This window comes from Sinocyclocheilus grahami, unplaced genomic scaffold (assembly GCF_001515645.1).
Source record: "Sinocyclocheilus grahami isolate Dianchi unplaced genomic scaffold, SAMN03320097.WGS_v1.1 scaffold10.1, whole genome shotgun sequence".
NCBI classification, from domain to species: domain Eukaryota; kingdom Metazoa; phylum Chordata; class Actinopteri; order Cypriniformes; family Cyprinidae; genus Sinocyclocheilus; species Sinocyclocheilus grahami.
The window spans coordinates 3,322,382-3,342,373 of NW_015505189.1; the positions used below are offsets into that span (position 1 = coordinate 3,322,382).

The 19,992-nt window shown below is 39.2% G+C and overlaps 1 protein-coding gene across 1 annotated transcript in view; it reads right to left on the reverse strand.

Moving 5' to 3' along the window:
• Positions 1-2,070: 2,070 nt before the first annotated feature.
• The window catches only part of LOC107593904 (band 4.1-like protein 1), a 63,083-nt gene continuing 45,161 nt past the window's right edge, over positions 2,071-19,992 (reverse strand). The window contains exons 8-23 of the mRNA XM_016283785.1: positions 18,403-18,490; positions 17,135-17,287; positions 15,617-15,714; positions 14,982-15,157; positions 13,909-14,105; positions 13,379-13,417; positions 11,643-11,678; positions 10,868-11,020; positions 9,006-10,250; positions 6,878-7,267; positions 6,238-6,483; positions 5,986-6,045; positions 5,700-5,786; positions 5,531-5,611; positions 4,569-4,685; positions 2,071-4,210 (exon numbers count right to left, since the gene is read on the reverse strand). Coding sequence (XP_016139271.1) covers positions 4,205-4,210; positions 4,569-4,685; positions 5,531-5,611; positions 5,700-5,786; positions 5,986-6,045; positions 6,238-6,483; positions 6,878-7,267; positions 9,006-10,250; positions 10,868-11,020; positions 11,643-11,678; positions 13,379-13,417; positions 13,909-14,105; positions 14,982-15,157; positions 15,617-15,714; positions 17,135-17,287; positions 18,403-18,490 — 3,172 coding nt within the window. The 3' untranslated portion in view covers positions 2,071-4,204. The remainder of the gene's footprint in view (positions 4,211-4,568; positions 4,686-5,530; positions 5,612-5,699; positions 5,787-5,985; positions 6,046-6,237; positions 6,484-6,877; positions 7,268-9,005; positions 10,251-10,867; positions 11,021-11,642; positions 11,679-13,378; positions 13,418-13,908; positions 14,106-14,981; positions 15,158-15,616; positions 15,715-17,134; positions 17,288-18,402; positions 18,491-19,992) is intronic.

Here is a 19,992-nt window from a genome sequence, read left to right on the forward strand (position 1 = left end):
TTTTTTTTTGGCCTTGCAGTTGTTAATCAAAATTTCATAAGTTGATATTACGGTAAAATTATTTCTCTCTAGTGATGTGCAATATACCAGACTTCTTCAATCATATAGTCTGCTTAAACTGTTTTTTTTTTTTTTTTTTTACTTTCAATAATCTGTTTCATTTAGATGTACATCACAATATGGAAGACAAGATCTGCTGCCATTTCCCTTTCATCACGTCTTTGATATAACCAACACATTGTCTTTTATGTTATATTTTATATAATATATATAAGATATAACAACTGACTGAGAAAGCTTGTTCTGAGTCCATTAGCCTTTAAATGAATATTCCAAGTTAATTAGAACTTTTATAGATGTAATTTATGACTGTCATGGAACTGCTGCTGTGTAGGAGCGCGGAGCAAAGGAGCGAGGAGATGTAGGAGAATTTTACTAATTTTAATAATCAAAAGGAAACAGAAAAACACACGTAGCAAGTTTAACATGAACAATTCCAGACAAGGGAGAACAGAACGACCTCGAACTCAAATAGGGCAGATAACGAGGGGAAGACAGGTGATGAGGATAACTAATAACAAGGAACAAGTGATTACTAATAATGGGAAAAGTAACTGGAAGAACCAAATAAGGACAAACAGGAACTAAACAGGAACACGCACGTGTCAGATATCGCCCCCCTCCCGGAAGGCGCGTCCCGCGCCGCAACAGCACAATCGGGGAGGGGGGGTGGGTGCAGGACAGGAATAGGGCGGAGACCAGGAGAGCCTCCAGGGCGGATCTGGAAGTTCAGGGGGCCATGGCGGAGCAGACAGTTCGAGAAGCCATGGCGGAGCAGGCAGTTCAGGTTGCCATGGCGGAGCTGGCAGCTCAGGAGGCCATGGCGGATCAGGAGACTCCGGAGGCCATGGCGGATCAGGAGACTCAGGAGTGGATCTTCCGTGCCCGGGCACTTGAGGGCGCTCTGGAGGAACGGGCACTGGAGGGCACTCTGGAAGGCGCTTTCTAGGAGCCGGCTCTGGAGGGCGCTCTGGAGGAGCGGACACCGGAGGGTGCTCTGGAGGAGCGGGCACTGGAGGGCACTCTGGAAGGCGCTTTCGAGGAGCCAGCTCTGGAGGGCCCTTATGAGGAGCAGACACTGGAGGGCGCTCTGGAGGTGCAAGGCTGGTTAACTCGGGGGAATCAGGAAACGAAGGAGGGCTGGATGGGACCAGCGGAGACGAAGGAGAACTTTCCGGGGATGATTCCGGGGCGAGGACAGGAGCCGAGAACTCCAGAGGCAAGCACCATGTCCAGAAGCGTTAAGTCAGCGGCGGCCAGTGGGCCTGAGTCAGGGGCGGGCTTGACGGAGAGCTGGTTCTGGATACCGGAGGATCCCTTCCCTCCAGCTTAATCCAGTGGTGTCTGGGAGGTCCAGGTGGTAAAAGTGTCTCTGATCAAGCTCGTGAATCGAAAGCGGGGGGTGGGGAGGGAAACCACGAACGCACATCCGGCGAGCAAAATCTGCAAGCATTTTGAGTTGATAATATTCCCATGGGATTCCACAAAATAAACTTATGTTGACAACTTAACCCTAAAGTGAAACTGGACAGCCATCCTCCAGAAAAACTCGAATCAATCACGTAAGTGGCAAAGTTGTTCGGTGTCCATTTTGTTTACCTGTTTCTTACACCTTAAATTTAAAACCTACCTTTGCTACATTTTACTGAGTAAATTCTTATAAATTATATCATGTTATATAACTTTAACCATAATGGTGTTGATGAATCACGATAAATTAAAAAAAAAGTAAATTTGGTAACAACTCTACAACAGCTATTTGTTAATATTTCAGGGAACAATTATACTCTACCTTGTGCTTAAAATCAGAAGTGTTCTTTTAATTAGAGAGACATGATACTGTACATGGATTCCTATTCATTTGAAGTGTGTTCTTCAGTAGACCACAAGAGGGCAGTGCAACAGAACCAATGCAACATTTCTTGAACAAAACGGAAAATATTTGTACCTAAACCGTATACAGAATTTACAATTAACTGTTTTTATTTAACTCAGATGCAGCAAATATCAAACTTGACCACATGGATGGATCTTATTTATTTCGAACACTGTACAGCAAACACACAAAACCAAGCAGTAGAAAGTAGAGGATGGCATTATAAACAGAAGTGTCTGCAGGTGGAATCTCAGGGGAATTGATGCTAAAAGTACTTTTCTAAGCTTAACTTGTTTTCCTCAAAGTTCAAATCTTAAATGCAACATATAGTGTAAACAAGGACATTGCCTTGTAAAGAGACAAAACTTTGACATTGGCTTAGCAAATGGGCTGGCGAAAGAATGCTGTGATTGATTAGGAATCCAACTATCAACCTTTGCATGACACTTTTCTTTATATTCAAGGACAGCTCCCGTATCCTCAAAAATCAGTAACTGAACAAGTTGGAAGTATGACGTATACAAATTCCCTTCTGATATCTGCAGGTTGTGTAGTGTTATTATTTTCACATAGTGCACAGTCCTGAACAAATGCATTAGTTATACAACAACAAGCCTTCACCATGTTAGCAAAGGTTATTAAGAGCTATCCTGGCCTTCTTTCATCCTACTATAAAGTTTTTAATTTGGCAATACACACAATTCGAAGCTCATTCATCCATTCAATACTAGAACACATATATGTCCTGTCTCATCCAGAATTTCTACTGCTTTCACAGAGGAACGTTTGTAAAGAGAATCATGGCTCAAGGGTCACACTTCACTGAAAACCACAGGCTCATGACATTTACACATAAAAAGGTCTCATATCTAACAAATCAGAACCATTTCAACAGTGCTTAAAAAGCATTAGTTCACCGGCACAGCATTGTGTGGGAAGGAACAGTTTTTAAAAAATCACAGAAGTCTCAAACATATAGAGCAGTAGGGAATTTGTTAAATATCGACTTGGAAAATAATTCTAAATAGTTTTCTGCGATCTTAATACTTTTTTTTTTTTCAAATGCTTAAAGTCTAAATGCACATGCACATAACACATTGATTAATTATGCAATTGTGTCAGCATGTACTGAACTCAAATTAGGTTTGGTTTCTTTGGACTTTCTCACAGTTTAACAATATGTTTAAGACATGAAATAGAGCATTCAACAAGCGAACGTGTTACTTTTTGTGTCGTGCATTTCAAAGTGATGTCATACTTGGGGATATTTCGAATCTAAAGTTTGATAACTATTGGTACCTTGAAAAGTTTGTACTGTAAATTGGCGCTTTTCATTTGTCTGTGTTTGTGATATCTACTAAGCATATGTAAGGGCTCCTGAAATAAAACAAAGAAACAAACATTTCTAGACATCTATAAAACAAATACAGCAGTAATTAAAAAAAAAATAAAAAATCGGAAAAATGTGCAAGTCCACTATCTCCATATGTCTATAACATGGAAAGAAATACTTTTCAGAAGACTGTCAAAAGGTTTGGCAATCATACATTAATACAGTCTGTCTCATTTTTCTCTCTGGTTTGTAACGAAACTGAACCAGCGGTTTTAGTTAGCTGTATATGAAACCGTTTTAAACCCTGCTTTGCCACATGCAGATGAGGTTCAGAATTTAACAGCAACATAACATTTGTTGATCAGAGAAGCATGACATACTGTATGTACGCTAGCTAGGCTTTTCCCTACAGTTCAGTATTTGCAAAAAGATCTTCTGTGTTATATCTCAATGAACCATAGAAAAAACTACTCAATTGATACTACTGTCACTCCACTAAGCTAAATCTTCAGCAATGTTCATCAAAAAGCCCCATGCCTCATGCTTGATGTTAGCACCGGGCTGTCGATAGTACGCTTGGTTAGTTTTCACATTCGTGAAGAAAAATCAAGAGACTACAATGGTGGCTAAATCGTCTGATCGATGTGATGAGTCTGTCCCTCCTCAGCGGTCCTCAGCCAAGGAGACCGTGTGCCTCCTGAACCAATATGTCCATATTACCACAGCAAATGTAGACACAAATTAGAAATTACATGAGAAGGAATAGGTTCCGACATCTGGGAGGCAGCATGTGTTTGTGTGCATGTGTAAATGTTAGTGTCGTGTATGTAAGTGGAAGCTAGAAGCTTAGAATAAGAGGTCTGTAGATGTTGGCGACCCACTGGCAGTCATTGAGGAACACTTGCTTCCCATGGATGTCCTGAGAACTGAGGAGATCAGGACTAATGGAGAGAAAAACAAACCGATCATGCAACACAACCGTTTATTAAAGTACATTTAGAAGATCCACTTCATTACCAATAAGTGATTGCTGTTGTAAGATGAAAAACATAAGGCTTGCAATAGATTTTTGATAACTGCATGGTTTGCAGTGAAATGAAAGCTTGTGTTTGTCAGCACCGTCCACCTAGTCAACACATGGCGCTGACTGAACTGGTTTTGACATGTCATTACACCCTTGTCAAACTGCTATACACCAGCAGGCTCAATATGACAGATAAACACTGAAGTGAAACCATAATATGCATTTTCAAAATGGATGGATTAATTGTGTATGCAGGGGCTAGCGGTGACAAATACCTTCAAATCCTCATGTGGATCTTGAGTGGAAGATTCTGTTTCCCTGACAACTACAGCCTTGGTTACCAACATGTCAGGGTGCTGTTGCTTGGCTTCTTTTATTGCCATGGCAAGCGCCTGTGAAAAAGTAAATTATTTCTCAAGCTTAATGAGAGAAACATGCACCAAATGAATTAGTAATATGCTTTCTAATTAATTTGTGCTTTAAAGTCATCATGAAACAGAAATTGCTTTTCTTTTTTTCTTTCCTATTGTGATGTTGTGAAATGGCTCCTATAACAAAAAAAAATGTTGCTGACGTCTCATGTGAGTGACAAATTTCTGGATGGGAGGAATTAATGCCCAGCCCTCACACGGTCATCAGAGATTTTTTTGTGGCGAGGGTAGGTGAAGTTAATGTTTTTGATTAAAGATTACAAGGGCATTATGAGGGTATTTTTTATTTTAAAAAACATGATGTGCATAGATAAATCAGTTACAATAATTGCAATAACTGCAATATTCCATAAAATATAACAATTGTCAATTTTCATTTCATGGTGAATTTAAAAATGAAAATTCTGTCATCAGTTACTCAACCTCATGTCATTCCATACCTGTAAGACCAATTCAATTAACAATTCTCTATTCTCTATTCTCTATTAACTAGTTGCTTATTAACATGCATATTAGCTGATTAAGCACCCGGAAGCACTGGAAGAGGTTATTCCTCTTTGCTAGACTTTCAATGGATGGACAGAAATATCTCAGGGTTTTTTTTAAATGTATTTTCATTTGTGTTCTGAAAATTAATGAAAGTTTTATGGGTTTGGAATGATCAGAGTGTGAGAAAATGGTGAATGGTGTGTGAGAAAATGGTGACAAGATATAATTTTTTTTGTGAACTATTCCTTCTAGAGAAGGAATCATAGCTTACTAAAATGATTTACAAAATACCCAGCCCTAATTCCTTTTGCACCTACCTGATCTTGATCAACATCATCATCACCAGTAATGACAATCCTCTTTTCAATTCTTGTCTCCGAGTAGCCTCCCTTCACCGTCTACAAAACAAAAAAACATATATATGTACGTTTTCAATCCTCCAAGAAGAATAAAAAAGAGGCTACCAGGAGATACTTTTTCAGATACCTTAGTAACATGAGTTGTAGTGGCTGATGTAACGTTCTCAGTAACCATTAGAGGAGAACCATCTCTAGCAAATGATCCCAGGTTCACCTGTTCAAGAATATAATGAATAAACGCTTGTCAGATCAAGAAAGCTATAAGGTAGTGTTATACCTCACAAATAAGGCAAGCCATCTGAAGCAAACTCTGAAACTAAAGTTGGAAATAAAAGCAACAGACAAAATGACAGAGCAGAAGCAAAGACAGAAGGAGATTTGGAAAATCAAGTTCAACAGATTAAAATACTCACAGGAGAGATTCTCTCCGTCATAGAGTATGTGGCCTCTCGCATACTGCTGATACCATGGTCCTAAGACAGCAAACAGAGAACTTACAATCCATATGAGAACACCACAGTGCATGTAAGTATTAAAATAACGTAATTACACTTACTTATGTAATTGATGATAATTGACATAATTACAGTCTTCAGAGCATGTTCCTCTATGGTACAGTGACATATCACCAGTAAAGTACATATGATGAGCTAAAAGGTCTTTACCGGGTCTGCAATCTCCATTATGGTCGTGGTGACCTCAGAGCCATTGGGCTGCGTCTCGATCTTGACCTCGGTCTTCCTCAGAGCTTGGGAGGCAATGATTTCACTGCTCTCTCTGCTGAGAGGATGGATTGGGGGTGACTCCAAGCTCTCCCGTCTCATCAACTGGGTATTAGCTTGTTCTGCAGAGTCTTTCCTCAGGGCTTGGGCAGCTTTCACTGACCGCGGAGCTTTCTTGGGTACAAAAGGCTTGGGAAAGAAATGAAACAGATTAAGTTAAAACCTGGGAGTAATCATGAGATTTAAGAAACAAGGTGTCAATCAAATGATCTTGGCAGCATACGGTGAGTTATGGTTCAAAGGAAAAGAATAAGAAGCAATGAGAAACATAACAAAATTCTGAAATCAAAGAAACCAAACCTGAACTGACTGACTGAACTATGGAGGGCAGCATCAAATGGAATGGAATTAGCATCAATCATGAACTCAAATTCCAATGTAATTTCATGCTTTGCTCTGGTGCCCTGTAGAACGTGAGAAAAAATGGAATGTGACTGCATCCATCAGCACATTTACACATTTGCTCTGACCAGTGATTGGGCAAGCCAGCCACTTTGCTGAAAGAGATAGGACACTTGTCTACCTCCGGTTTACGTTCATCCAGTGCCTTGTGTTCTACAACAGGCTTTGGTTTCTCTACAGGCCTCTGTACTTCTACAGGACTCTCCTCTGGAAGGTAGACAGGATCTGCTCCCAGTATAAAGGCTGGATGGGTGGGACGGTCAGAGAGGCCAAACTCAGGTGAGAAGTCTCTCTCCCCCAGCTCAGTCATGCCTCTAGAAAATTCCTCGATACCCGTTTGGAAGTCCATGAGCACAGTGAAGTCCACCTCAGCCTCCAAGCTGGACGTTGAGCTAACAGTGATACTCGAGCATTTGCGCTCAATGCCCAGGTGGGTCTCCTTCAGGTACAGAGTGTCTAGGTCAGGATCATCTTCTGACACCGATCCTAAGCGTCTCTCCCAGGGCTCTCTCTGAAGAAGCAGAAAAATAGGTCTTGGTGCAAGGAACCAGCTATGCTACAAGAGCAAATGTTGACTGACAAACAGGTAAAACAAGGCAGTATAATGGATGTTACATCATCTTCACAAGACAAGAATGAGACAACATTGTGGTGACTGATGGTTAAAGAGTCTAGTAGGGATGCAGGGGTTAGTTCAACTCAAAAAAGACTAACTGAAATGTCAGAAGTGTTACATGTCTCTGAGGAAAAACGGAGACAATAATATACTGATAGATACTGATATATTCACCCTAGGGTAGAGTACTGCAAATCTGTATGTTTGTAGTTCATATATTATTCCTCTGCAGCAATTTCAGAGTTTCTAGACATTTTTATAAGTGTGGCAAGTCTATAACTTCTTAAACAGTGCCAAGGAATCAGTGCATGTGGTGGATGCATTCGATGACATTTCTGTGTAGGATTGTTGTGTAGGATGGTTTGGATCATGCAATTAATTCATGCTGTGATGATGAGAGCAGACAACAGAAAGTCAAAGCTTTTGGGTTAGCAAGGAGGTAGCAGTAGCTAAGATGAGTGGAAAAATGAGGCACCTGGGCTTCCTCCTGAGGCTCCGCATGAATTGCTGGAGTGGGAAGGGGCTCCTGGAATATGAGATGAAATAATAGGAAGAGCAATGCAAAGTTAGTGCACTGAAATTTGAGATAACAGGGAAGGAGCCCAGACTAGGCTCTGAACCAAAAAACAGACATTTATATAACTGACCGGATACACTGACTGACACAGATACAAATGTAGACAAAAAATCTTAAACAGTGTGAACTAGAGTGTACAACATATTGCACCACAACAATTGAAAGTTAAAATATATTATGGCAGCTGGGTGCAATTTTGCACTAAGTGCCACTAAAGAGCCTTTTAATCAATCAGAACATATCTATATTAGAAATAATTTTGCAAGGTTATTCCTCAGGCTATTCTAGTCCAAAATCTGAAATAAGGAAGCATCTGCTTCGACAACTGCTATCTATTGAAATTGCAGCTCAGTGGGCTTTTGCATAAAAAAGAGAAAGCCCTCAAGGTTCCCTGCAGTTTGTTGCAAAACAAATTAATGACCAATTTTAGTCAAAGAGCAAATTCAAAATCCTTAATTATGAAGCTGGGCATATTATCTTCTAAATGACAGCTAAAAACGTTCCTTGTTAAATCAACTTTCAGAGCCCTTCTTATAAACAATACCATGGCCATTTTTTAAAGTCTTGCCGAAGCCCTTCTGTTTGCAAAAATGGCATTTTAGCATAACAATATGGTGCACAGGCCTTTGATTCCTTGCAACAACCATTCCCTACATGCCTGGTAAGAGGGAACCAGAGAATGAATGCTGGAAGGAAAGACCGCACATCAGGTGGAAAGTTAGTGGAACGGAAGCCTAAAGCTTAAGCAATGGAGATTATGTGGAAGATCCTAAGTGTTTCTCAAATGCGCAAGCAGATGTTGAGCTGTGCAGAGGAAGGAAAAGAAAAGGAAGTGGCACGTCCTCATCCAATCAGACGGCGGTTATAGTACCTCATACTTCTATCAGCCAATGCTATGATTACACAAAAACTGACTATTCTACTCATCTCTCCTCAGAAACAGGTTGGTTATGTTTACTGGCATGTGCATTATGCAAAACTATAGATATGGATGTGCCGTTTCATGCGATGCTTTAGTTCCTGTAAGTGACAAGCAGATTATTAAGCAGTTGTTACCACTGGTTTCCTCTTGGAAGATTCCATTGTGGAGCTCTTGTGAAGACTGTTGCCAGAATCGCTTTTGGTGATAGGTTTGGTACGTGTATCTCTAGCCCTCTGGGATTTTACAGGTGGGTATAAAGGGGGAATCTGGTCAAAGGCTGGAAATGCTGAATTGGTGGGAAAGTCAAACATAAACAATGGATCTTCAAAAATAAACTGATCTTGTTCTATACTAAGTCTGTGGTCTGCATTGTTCTTGAGATCCCTTAATTGGGGCCTGTCTTGGAGAGACTGACGTCTATATTCTCTGACTTCCCTATTGTGACAATTACTCGCCCAGTCGTGCTTGGCAAAAGTTCCAGTGCTTTCTACAAATGCAGAATTTTTGGGCTGCGACAAGCTGTCCAAGGCATTCTCAAAGCCAACTTGCTCTTCCTTAGACTTGGTCCCTTCACTTTCATCAAATGATCCTGAAATGCTTTTCTCACTCGTTTGTCCTTGCAGCTTGGCTCCTTTACTGCCTTTCAACTTCTTTGACCTCTCAGGCTTCAGTGGAACGATTCGTTTCACCTCAGACTGTGATGAGTCGCTTGCAGTAGAATCATGTCTCTGGATTACTGAGCCTTTACTCTTAGAATCCGGATTAGATGTTTGCTTCTGTAAGGAGGCTCTGGTGTTTTTTGCTTCTGTTTCACAGGATTGTCTCTCCCACCAGTTTTCATTATATTGATCACTCATATATTTGTCTATGGCTGCATTGGGAGAAGCCTCTCCGAAGCTTCTCACTACATACCTTGGCAAGTCTTGATTTGTGGTGTTGTCTTCTCTATTGGTTACCCCCATGTACTTTCTATTGCCCCAAAGTCTCTCTGTTGCATATTCATTGCATCCATTTGTATGAATGACATTCTCTGACAAGGATCTGTCCTGAGGGTGCCCATTATCATATGCTTTCTCCTCCAAAGAACCGGCACCCTGGAAATGGTTGTACCTTAAAGCAGGGCTTTTAGCACGATTTCTCAGGGGCTTCTCTGGTGATAGGATGGTTCCTGTTGAGTTCCTTTTTGCTACACTTTGTTTTTCTCTTATGTCACTGTGTGTGGTGATGGTTTTCTCTCTCATTTTGTCTTCTGTCTCTCTGTTGAATCCAGTGGCTAATGAAGCTACTCTAGGACTCCTGCTCTTTTCGTCTTTTTTACTGAGGGGCAGGTCTCTTTGACAACCATCTTGCTTCGCAATCAATAGGGAATCCTCTGAGGCCTATATATCAATAGAGTGAACAGTTTCAATGGCCTGTCAGTGCCAACAACACCCTCTACTGTAATTTGTATAGCGCATATATTTGCTAAATTAATTTGAAAAAATCTTATGACGCAAGATAACAGTTTATTGATCTGAGGAGGAAAATGTATGTAATCAAGTTGAATTTTATGTAAAATGTTGGATGGATGTTTTGAAGTTAAACAAAAGGGAGACATTCATGTTTATAAGTACTTAAAATGCCATTTGCTGTTATTATCGAGCAATATCATTGTCTTTATAACACTAATTAAAGAAAATGCATTCGTGCTGTGTTCAAATAAACCACTCCAGCCAGATTCTATTAAAGTTTAAAAACTGCTGCTAGCACTTGACCAGAGGCATGACATGAAATGGTTCAATAGCATCCACTTAAAGAGAGATTAGTCACATAAAAAAGAGTGCATGAATAACGAATCAAGCATTAGGCACACTAAATACTGAGACCGGTACTGACATAAATCTAAATAATCCTCAACAGCAATCTTAAAGCAGTATCAGACCAAAATAACACTAATTATATAGCTTTTTAAAAAGTCACCACACAATACAATCCCTTGCCGGTACCAATTACTCACAGATTTTTTCTCCGGAGTGCTACCAGATGAGGCTCCAGAGAGACGTTTCTCTCTGTGGACCAGTTTGCTGTTGGGCTCTCTCAGAGCTCTTTTTAGCTCATTGATGCTGGCTTGATGTTTCTGCAACACGTCCTCTGGTTTATCCAGGAACTGCTATAAAACAAACAGGTAAATCGGTAGAACCACTTACCTTCAGCAATTACTTAAGTGAGGGCTTTCTGGAGACCAGCACAGCTGTTTACAAATGTTTATCTAACTCGGGTAAGTACATAAGTACGCAAATGCAAACATCAGGCACATTTTCTGTTCTTATAACAGATGTATAAGCCTCCCAGTTAGAAATACACATTGAAATAATAGAAGACTCTAATAAACCAATACAAAATGCCACTGAAGTGCACAAAGTATGAATAAAATGATCTGTTCCATCACTTAGACACTCCATTTTATACACAACATAATTTTAGTCTAACACTCTAACATGCTGTGTACAGTAAATATTGTGATGCCTTCAGATCATAACAAACATCTGTCTAAATGATTTGAGCCCACTTCTTTATGAATCACTACATCTTCAACATTTAAGACAACAAAGCAGCACATAAAACATGAAACATGCCGGTGTTGATAACAGATGCCAGATGGACTGCCATCTTGGCTCAGTGTTGTGTTACTTCCACTAGAAAAAAAATTACAAAAAGAAAGAGAAACTGCAACACGTGTAGTTACAGAGAGAGAGTGACAGCTCAGGCAGTTGATCGATGTGAAATAGTACCTCCTGTTTAGGACGTGGGGCCAAGTCCTGGTCCGACTGGGATAAAGGGGTGGTGGGGGGAGGGGGATGGTGGTGCAAGCCAAGGAACGGAGGAAGAGGCAAAGTGAGGTAGTGGAGACAGAGAGGCAGAGCATGATTGAATTCATAAAGCAGGCAGCCAAACAGAGAGAGGAACTCTCATACAGATGCTGATGTCAGCCATGGAAGTACAGAGAGTGAAAGAGGTTGTGTCACTGCCTCAGATACACAGGTTTAGAGTTGTCTTAGTCACATAAACATTGAGCAACATGGCATACTGTATCAAATTCAATGACACAAATCTCCCGAGCTTTCTTTTTATCATACATGTCTTATGAGGTGCAGACTGGCATGTACTGGGAATTATCTGTGGGCATGGATAAACGATACACCAATGACATCCTTAATCTCTACAAAACGTTTCCAGCACAAATCAATACATGGACTGTTCTGCAAGTATTCTAAGTCAACATGGTGCTAAAACAAGACTAATCTGGCAGTATGGCAAAACGTCAGCTCTGTTTCTGAAGAATGTCCCTGAGCTCCTCCCTACTTAAGAAAGAGTTTGTACAGTGATCCTTCGATTTATGAAACAGATGGAAAAAAAATGGGTTTCATTCACTAATAATTTTATACATTTATGTTCACAAAAAAGTGCGAAATTTCAAGCAAATTCACAACAGTTGCAAGCGTGCCTAAATACTTAAATCAAGTGTTTGATTCTAAAACACAAACCATTTTACAGTATATACTATAAACCTGCACTGTATGCAGTTTTAATACTTAATACAATAGTACTTAGTACAATCACTTAATCCATTTCTAATATTATGCATAACACATTTTTTCCCTGTGTACATACAGTAAGTGAACAAGACCCAATATATTTCTTAAAGTCAACATGAAATGGCAATCACACCCATTTTACTTCTGTTATGTTCTGTATATCTGTGAATGAAACAGGATATTCAACAAGAAAAACAGTAGGGTGTGTGATTATTCATCAGATTGTGGAGAGGATGCAAATTTGTCCCAGAAATGAGGCCATCTTTTTAGGAGTTATTTGTTATTTGTAAACATAAGCATTATTTGTTACTAATTATTATTGCTATAACCTATATTATTTTATATTAATGTTATTTTATTGCATTAACTACTGGTTAGATTTTAGAAAGGCTCCATTCTGTACAACAGTAGCCTAAAACATTGCCTAAATAGCTATTTTCTGTGATATACAGCCTGAGTGACAAAAAGGATAAAATAATTTCAGAGACTGATGAAGTTACATTTTACATTTTGACATAACAGTAAAGCATTGTTTTGGAATAATGTGCACTGATGAATCGCACACAATGAGACCAGGAATGTGTATTAACAGTGTATAAATACAGTATAAGCAGGGATTTCATATTGACTTTAAGAAAAAAAACTAAGCCAATCAAAGCACGTTATCCATCACAGTTCTCCTTTAAATACTTAACAAATAACCATTATATGATCCAGCTATGAACAATGGTCTCATCTGGATCTCAAGAAAAGCCATGAAGGCTGGAAAATTACATGATCTGCCATGTGGCTAACAACATAGCAATCACGTTGCTATTTTTTCAAGGTACTCTAAAGCCATGCTAGCAGTGTGTATGCAGATTTAGAGTGCAATTGATACGATGACAGACAGACAATTAGACACAGAGATAGATAAATCACTCTAAAAATACCTCCGTCTTAGAGTCTACAGGAGAGCCTGCCTCCTCCCTCTGTCCACGAGAAGATGAAGAAAGAAGCGATAGTTAGAGGACAGCAGTGAAGGGTTAGAAGCAGGGAGAACAGTGCAGAATCTGAATTAAACTGAGGAAATTAGCAAACGGAGAGGAAGGTGAGTGTACAGGCAGATTTGTAGAGAGGTTGGAAAGTTAAATTCAGAAGAGATGTCAGCAAAACAGGCAGGCATTGAAATATATTTAAGATTAAGTCAGGGGAGGAGAAGAAAGGCAAAGGTAGGAAAAGGTTTTGGATTGGGAGACAGTTTTAATCAAAAGGGATGGCAAGGGGAGAGTTAGTTAAACAATATGATTGGAATTCTTGCAACTAGTTTTTTGAATCTGCTCAGAAGAACATTTACATATTGCCACCCATAACGCAAAGATGGTATGAACTTAAACCTGCTTCTTTCCCATTGAATACTTGTGTAACTTATTAGAAAACTAAATAAAGAAGCTGGTACTAAACACTGTTGTGTGCACAGAACCTTGAGCTCCATAGTCTTAGATGGAGTGGAGTCACTTTCAAGTCGCTGGTCTTCAGCTTGTTCATGATCTTGGTCTAGCTCCTGATCCAGACTGGGCTCAAGGTAGTCCTGGTCCAGCTCATCTCTGGGAAGGCTAGGCACAGGCTCGCTGGAGGTGTGCTGGGAGAGTCGATCCAAGGTGTCCCCTAAAGCAGACTCTGAAACAGAAGAAAAACAAAGCATGTAGGGTAAGAAACCCAATCAGGGTGGACATCTCAGTTGTAGTAGCCTATTTCTTCACTGTCCCCCTCAAATCTAAAAGGAAAGTCTCAAGTAGATGACCTGACATATATACAGTGGGGTCCAAAAGTAAAAAGTGTGGTCAACATTAGCAAAAATTTCACAGACAAAAAAAAAATCCAGTGTCCATTGATAACAGTGTAGCAATGCATGAAGAACAGCGAATTTGTGTGACCAACTTGAGCATGAGCGAAATTTGAATGGGGAACTATTTTACCCTCACAGGAAACTCACAATAATGGCGGAATCCTGTTGAAATAAAGCAGAATTTTCACCAAGTAATGTAAATGTCACCTTAAGACCACAAATCTAGAATTTAGGGCAATCTAGGACAAATCTAATTTAAAACAGGAAATAACGTTTTCTTGTCCTGTTCTTTTCCATTTTCTTTTACATTTCCAGTGAAGCACTAAATGTTGTTTGTATCATTCTCAAATATGTGCAGTTTGAGTGCAGCTGTTATTAAAGCAAAAGGGTCAGTGCTTCACTCCAACTTTTATGTTTATAATTTGTATTGAAAAGTCTTTATTAAATATTAAAACTGCAATTCTAGTAGCATTTTCTCTAATGGTGACGCACTTCAGACCCCACTGTTGTAAACACAGATTCGCTTTACAAGCATTGTGAACAGATATTAGTATTAGCAATAGAATATGAATGCTTTCACCGTTTGAAGTTACATTTTGAAAGTTAAACATTTTACATTACAATTTGTAGATCAAAACTAGTAGAGAGGTGCTAAATGAAGTATGATTAGAGCTATTGTATTTTGTGATGGTATCAGAAATACGTACCTCCATCTATGCTGCGGGACAGCAGGTACCTCCTACTAATTGATCGTTCAAATTGAGGAGCTGGCCTGTCAATCAAAGCACTGGCCTGGCGAGTCTGGGCTTGGGTCCGCCCACTGTAGCGGAACTTTGAGCCAATCACAAGAAAACCTTTGGGAGGAGGCTCAGGAGAGACCAGCCTACAAGAGAAAAAACAGAAACGATGTCAAAAGAAAACATGTAACATTATAGAATGAAAGTGGATTGAACATTATAATTGTCTAAGCCCAAGTCAAGTCTGTCAGCACTTTTAATGCCATAATTGAACAGAGTTGGAGTCCAAGACAAACACTAGATCCCCTATTACCCAAAACCAAATCCAGACTCCCTCAGACTAAAACTAGACCCTTTAAGGCATAGATCTGGACCGAGATCTGTTGGTCCAATAAATAAGTTGTCCATTTTGATGAACTGGAATTGAAAAAGGGAAAAAAAGAAAAAAGAAAGAAAATGGAAATTAATTAAAAAGAGAAAAAGAATATAGTCTTGTCTGAGACCATAAACCAAGGCACAAAGAAACAAACAAGACCAAAACACCTGCATTCTCACATTTAAAAGGCTGTGCCCAGTGTTGTGGCACTAGGACAGTGAGCGCCTACCTGAAAAATGTGTGATGTTCAATGCAGACCTTCCACAAGCGCTTAGAGGCACGGTGGTTGGGCAGCTTGAAGCCAATGGTGCTCTCAAACTGCTCGTACTGGGGGTGCAGGGGAGTGTGGGCATGTGATGGGGAGGAAGTGGGGGGGGTGAAGGGAAAGCAGAGAGGTAACGTGTTACTTGACAGGAGATTTGACGAGGTGTAAAATCTGTGTGCTGCTACAGCTCAAATCAACCGACAGGGCACAATTCTGCAAGCCTTTATTTATCCAAACAGAACGTAACCAGAATTTCTAAAGAATGCTGCAGAGAAAAAGCACAAGAATGAGAGTAAATATTAATATCTAAAAGCTCAAAGTCCACAGAATGGAGCCTGTTGTGTTGATAAGATGCAGAACAGTGAAGCATCTAGAATAAAGGCATTGAGATCTGACTCTTACACATAACGGGCAGAGTCAAAGAAACGCCATGCTTTTGTGCTAAACAAAGGCAAGAATCCCATTGTGAGAGGAAAATAAAAGATGATAAGCCCAGAAATGTAGACTGCAGAATCTTTAACACTTAATAAAGACTCCTCACCCCATCTTCTACTCATTTTCTGCTTCTCTCTCTGTCTCTGTGCCCACCAGGCAAAACATTTTCACTGCTCAGCCTAATGTTTTAAAACCCTCATCCTTTCCGCACTCAGCAATCGAACAACCACTAAAGAGCAGAACCTCAAACAATATAACTAGTGTTTGTTGAGACATAATTAAAGGCATTTTTTTAAGTGGCATAATTAGAAATGCTCTTAAAATTATTTCATTTCTTTGTGCGAAATGGTGGAAGAACACCCACATCAGTCTTCAGAGCAATGGGTAATTTGAAAGCCTGAATAGTGATTTCAAATACTCGAAAAAAACATCTCATTCTTTTCTAATAAAACCCCATCATGTCGATTATCATGTAGACTGCAGAATCTTTAACACTTAATAAAGACTTGCTTTGCTTTCTTTCTTGCCTCTCTCAGGATTGAATTCTCTCCTCACCCCATCTTCTACTCATTTTCTGCTTCTCTCTCTGTCTCTGTGCCCACCAGGCAAAAAATTTTCACTGCTCAGCCTAATGTTTTAAAACCCTCATCCTTTCCGCACTCAGCAATCGAACAACCACTAAAGAGCAGAACCTCAAACAATATAACTAGTGTTTGTTGAGACATAATTAAAGGCATTTTTTTAAGTGGCATAATTAGAAATGCTCTTAAAATTATTTCATTTCTTTGTGCGAAATGGTGGAAGAACACCCACATCAGTCTTCAGAGCAATGGGTAATTTGAAAGCCTGAATAGTGATTTCAAATACTCGAAAAAAACATCTCATTCTTTTCTAATAAAACCCCATCATGTCGATTATCTGCCCATTTTCTCGCCCCCAGCACTAGTCTCAGTACGGCATCCTTATCTAGCTAATGCGTCAACATGCATCTACAAGCGAAATCTAACAAGAAAAACCTGGAAAATCTCAAAAGACCTTTTTCTCTACCTCTCCAGGTCGGATTTTGATGTAGAAGTTGCTTCTCTTGTAGGATATTTTAAGGATCTTGGGCCAGGCGAATCGGTTGATACGCAGCCGGTCTCTATAGATCAAGAGGCCACTGGCACACACCCCCAGCATGATGTCAATGCCTTCAGAGTCCTTTAAAATACATACAGTACACACACAGACGCATTCAGATGCGCAGGTTTTCAGTCACATTTCAGTTTCAGACTGTCAAGCGAGGGGTTATTCCAGAATTTCATCCTAAGGGGTCTAAGCCTGTAAAATTGCACAATTGGATCACAGGTCTGTTCTAATGGGGTTGTGCACCGCAGGGAAAAACACTGTTAAATCCAAATAACCATATAATCCTGCAAAATTGGGGTGGCAAAATAAATAATCTACTTTCAAAAGGCAGGAGAAAACACTTGTTTGACATCAGTATCTTCCCACTTGCAAAGGGCGTGTGTCCAATCAAAATGTAAGGCATTCTGGTGCAGATTCATATGTTACTTGTTAATAAAACTAATATAAATGCAATTTCTGGTTCCCAGTGTGTGTTTCAAGTGTTAGGCTGGTGAATCACTTTTTTTCTCATTGTTTTTGTTTATGCATGTATGAATCCATTGTCCTATTTAATTATTTAAAATTGTGCAAAAACTGTAACATTATCAGGGTTTCTGCAGGTTTAAATGTAAGACTTTTAAGACCTTTTTAAGACCAAGCAAACAAAAGGAACAATAGTATGTCAATACATTTTCTCGGGATGTTCTGTGTCAATATGTTGTATTAGAAAAACTTCAACATTTGAAAATACAACTTCCAACCAGTATCTATTACAAAAATTACAAACACTAAAATAGGGGAAAAGTTTTCATACCCCACTGACAGATACTGTATTTGTTCTTGCTTTAGACATAAACTAACTTCCTTTTGCTCAATTTCTCAATACTTCAATGTATCCTGATTTAAGAATGTTTAGATTATTTGTACTGGAAAATAAAAACCATAAGATAGATATTAATTGTTTTTTACAATGCATTCAAAATTTCATGCCATGACTTTCTGATTTAAGACCTTTATAAGGCTTTAAATTGTGGAAAAATGAATTAAAACTTTTTAAGCCTGCAGAAACCCTGCATTATTTTTAGGGGGGCTGAGATGTAAGACTAGAATCGACTGTGCAACAAACGTACCGTTCATAATGTTCCATGTACAACGTAGACACTTCTATGCTAGCAGTACTACGTAAAAAATAAATAAATAAATCGTACCTTAGCGTGATGGAGATCAACGCCATACATGGAGAGTTTTTTGGCGTTTTCCAGGAAGTTGATTTCAGCCTCTGCAGGACTCATGCCCCTGGTAACAGGTCATCATTTTGAGAATAATTAAATAAACAGTTTGTATAAAAACATATGTTGCAGTATATTTGGGCTATTTTATTGTTGTGCTGCTTGTTTTACTAGAGCTATCAATTTAATGTGTTAATTTAGTGTAATTTATTATTTAGTGTATGTTTATATATTATTAAGTGATAAAAAAGAATTAGGGCAATTAATCATGCCCAACGATCCGTAAGTAAATTATGCATAAAGGATTTTTTCTTACCATCAGAGAAATTTAAATTTGGTATTTTATATTCTGTGAGCCCAGACTTTGACAGACTGACAAACTTAACTGCAAAATTGACTGAACTGTGTCAGGACATAAAACAATACATTAACTTATAAAGATTCTAAAGTCTATTCAAAGCTTTTATCATCTGCCATAATAATGTAATAAATTTAGGTTATCTTCATTTGGGGGACTTGCTCAGAAAACACTGACAAATTAGGATTAATTTAAAGGGACAGTTAACCCAAAAACTTACATTCTGTCATTAATTACCCGTAAGACCTCAGTTCATCTTCGGAACACAAATTAAGATATTTTTGGGATTTTTTAAGACATCAGGGATTCAACCGTAATTTTATGAAGCTACGAGAATACTTTTTGTATGCAAAGAAAACAAAAATAACGACTTAATTCAACAATTCGTCTCCTCCGCATCACACTGGTGCCATTTTGGAGAGTATCCACTCAACGTAAACAGTGTATGCTATTCTGTGTCAGCTGCGTCACACAGATATCTAGCGTAGCATTAGTTCTGGCAGGTCACATTAGTCAAGCTCGCATCAGCTGACTCTCAGTTGATCCCCATCAACCTATGAAAATACAACACCTATCTAAGCATTCATATATAAGGTCCCTCAGTATTATCAGCAGTTTTCGCATTGCTCAATAGCTAATTACCCTCCTCCATCCCCAACTCCTCCTCTGTCAGTCAGGATTCAGCCTTCCGATTCTCCTTTGAATCAGACTAATTCTAAAATGTGTACATAACATTATTGAACTTTAACGATATCTGCAATACATTCATGTTGGTTCTGTTCTGTTTACCCCGGGTTATCGCTGCTCTCCCTGCTCTCATCCATGCTAGGCTGCATGGATGCGCAGGGAGTTCTTGCCCGGAACAGAACCATACCGCCAATCCAAACTGTATGCTAATTGTCAATCATCTTTGACGATAGTGGTCCTGACAGAAATACAGTCACGAAAAATGAAATCTGTAAGAGCAGTGAAAGGGTTCAAGTAGGACACACACGATCATGTTCCACTGTATTATTATTGTATTGCATTTTCTATGCAGTATTCTCGTAGCTTCGTAAAATTACGGTTGAACCCCTGATGTCACATGGATTATTTTACCAATGTCCTAATGTCCTTTCTGGACCTTGATCATGGTAATTACATTGCTGTCTATGGGAGAGTCAGAGAGGTCTCAGAATTCATCAAAAATATCTTAATTTGTGTTCCAAAAA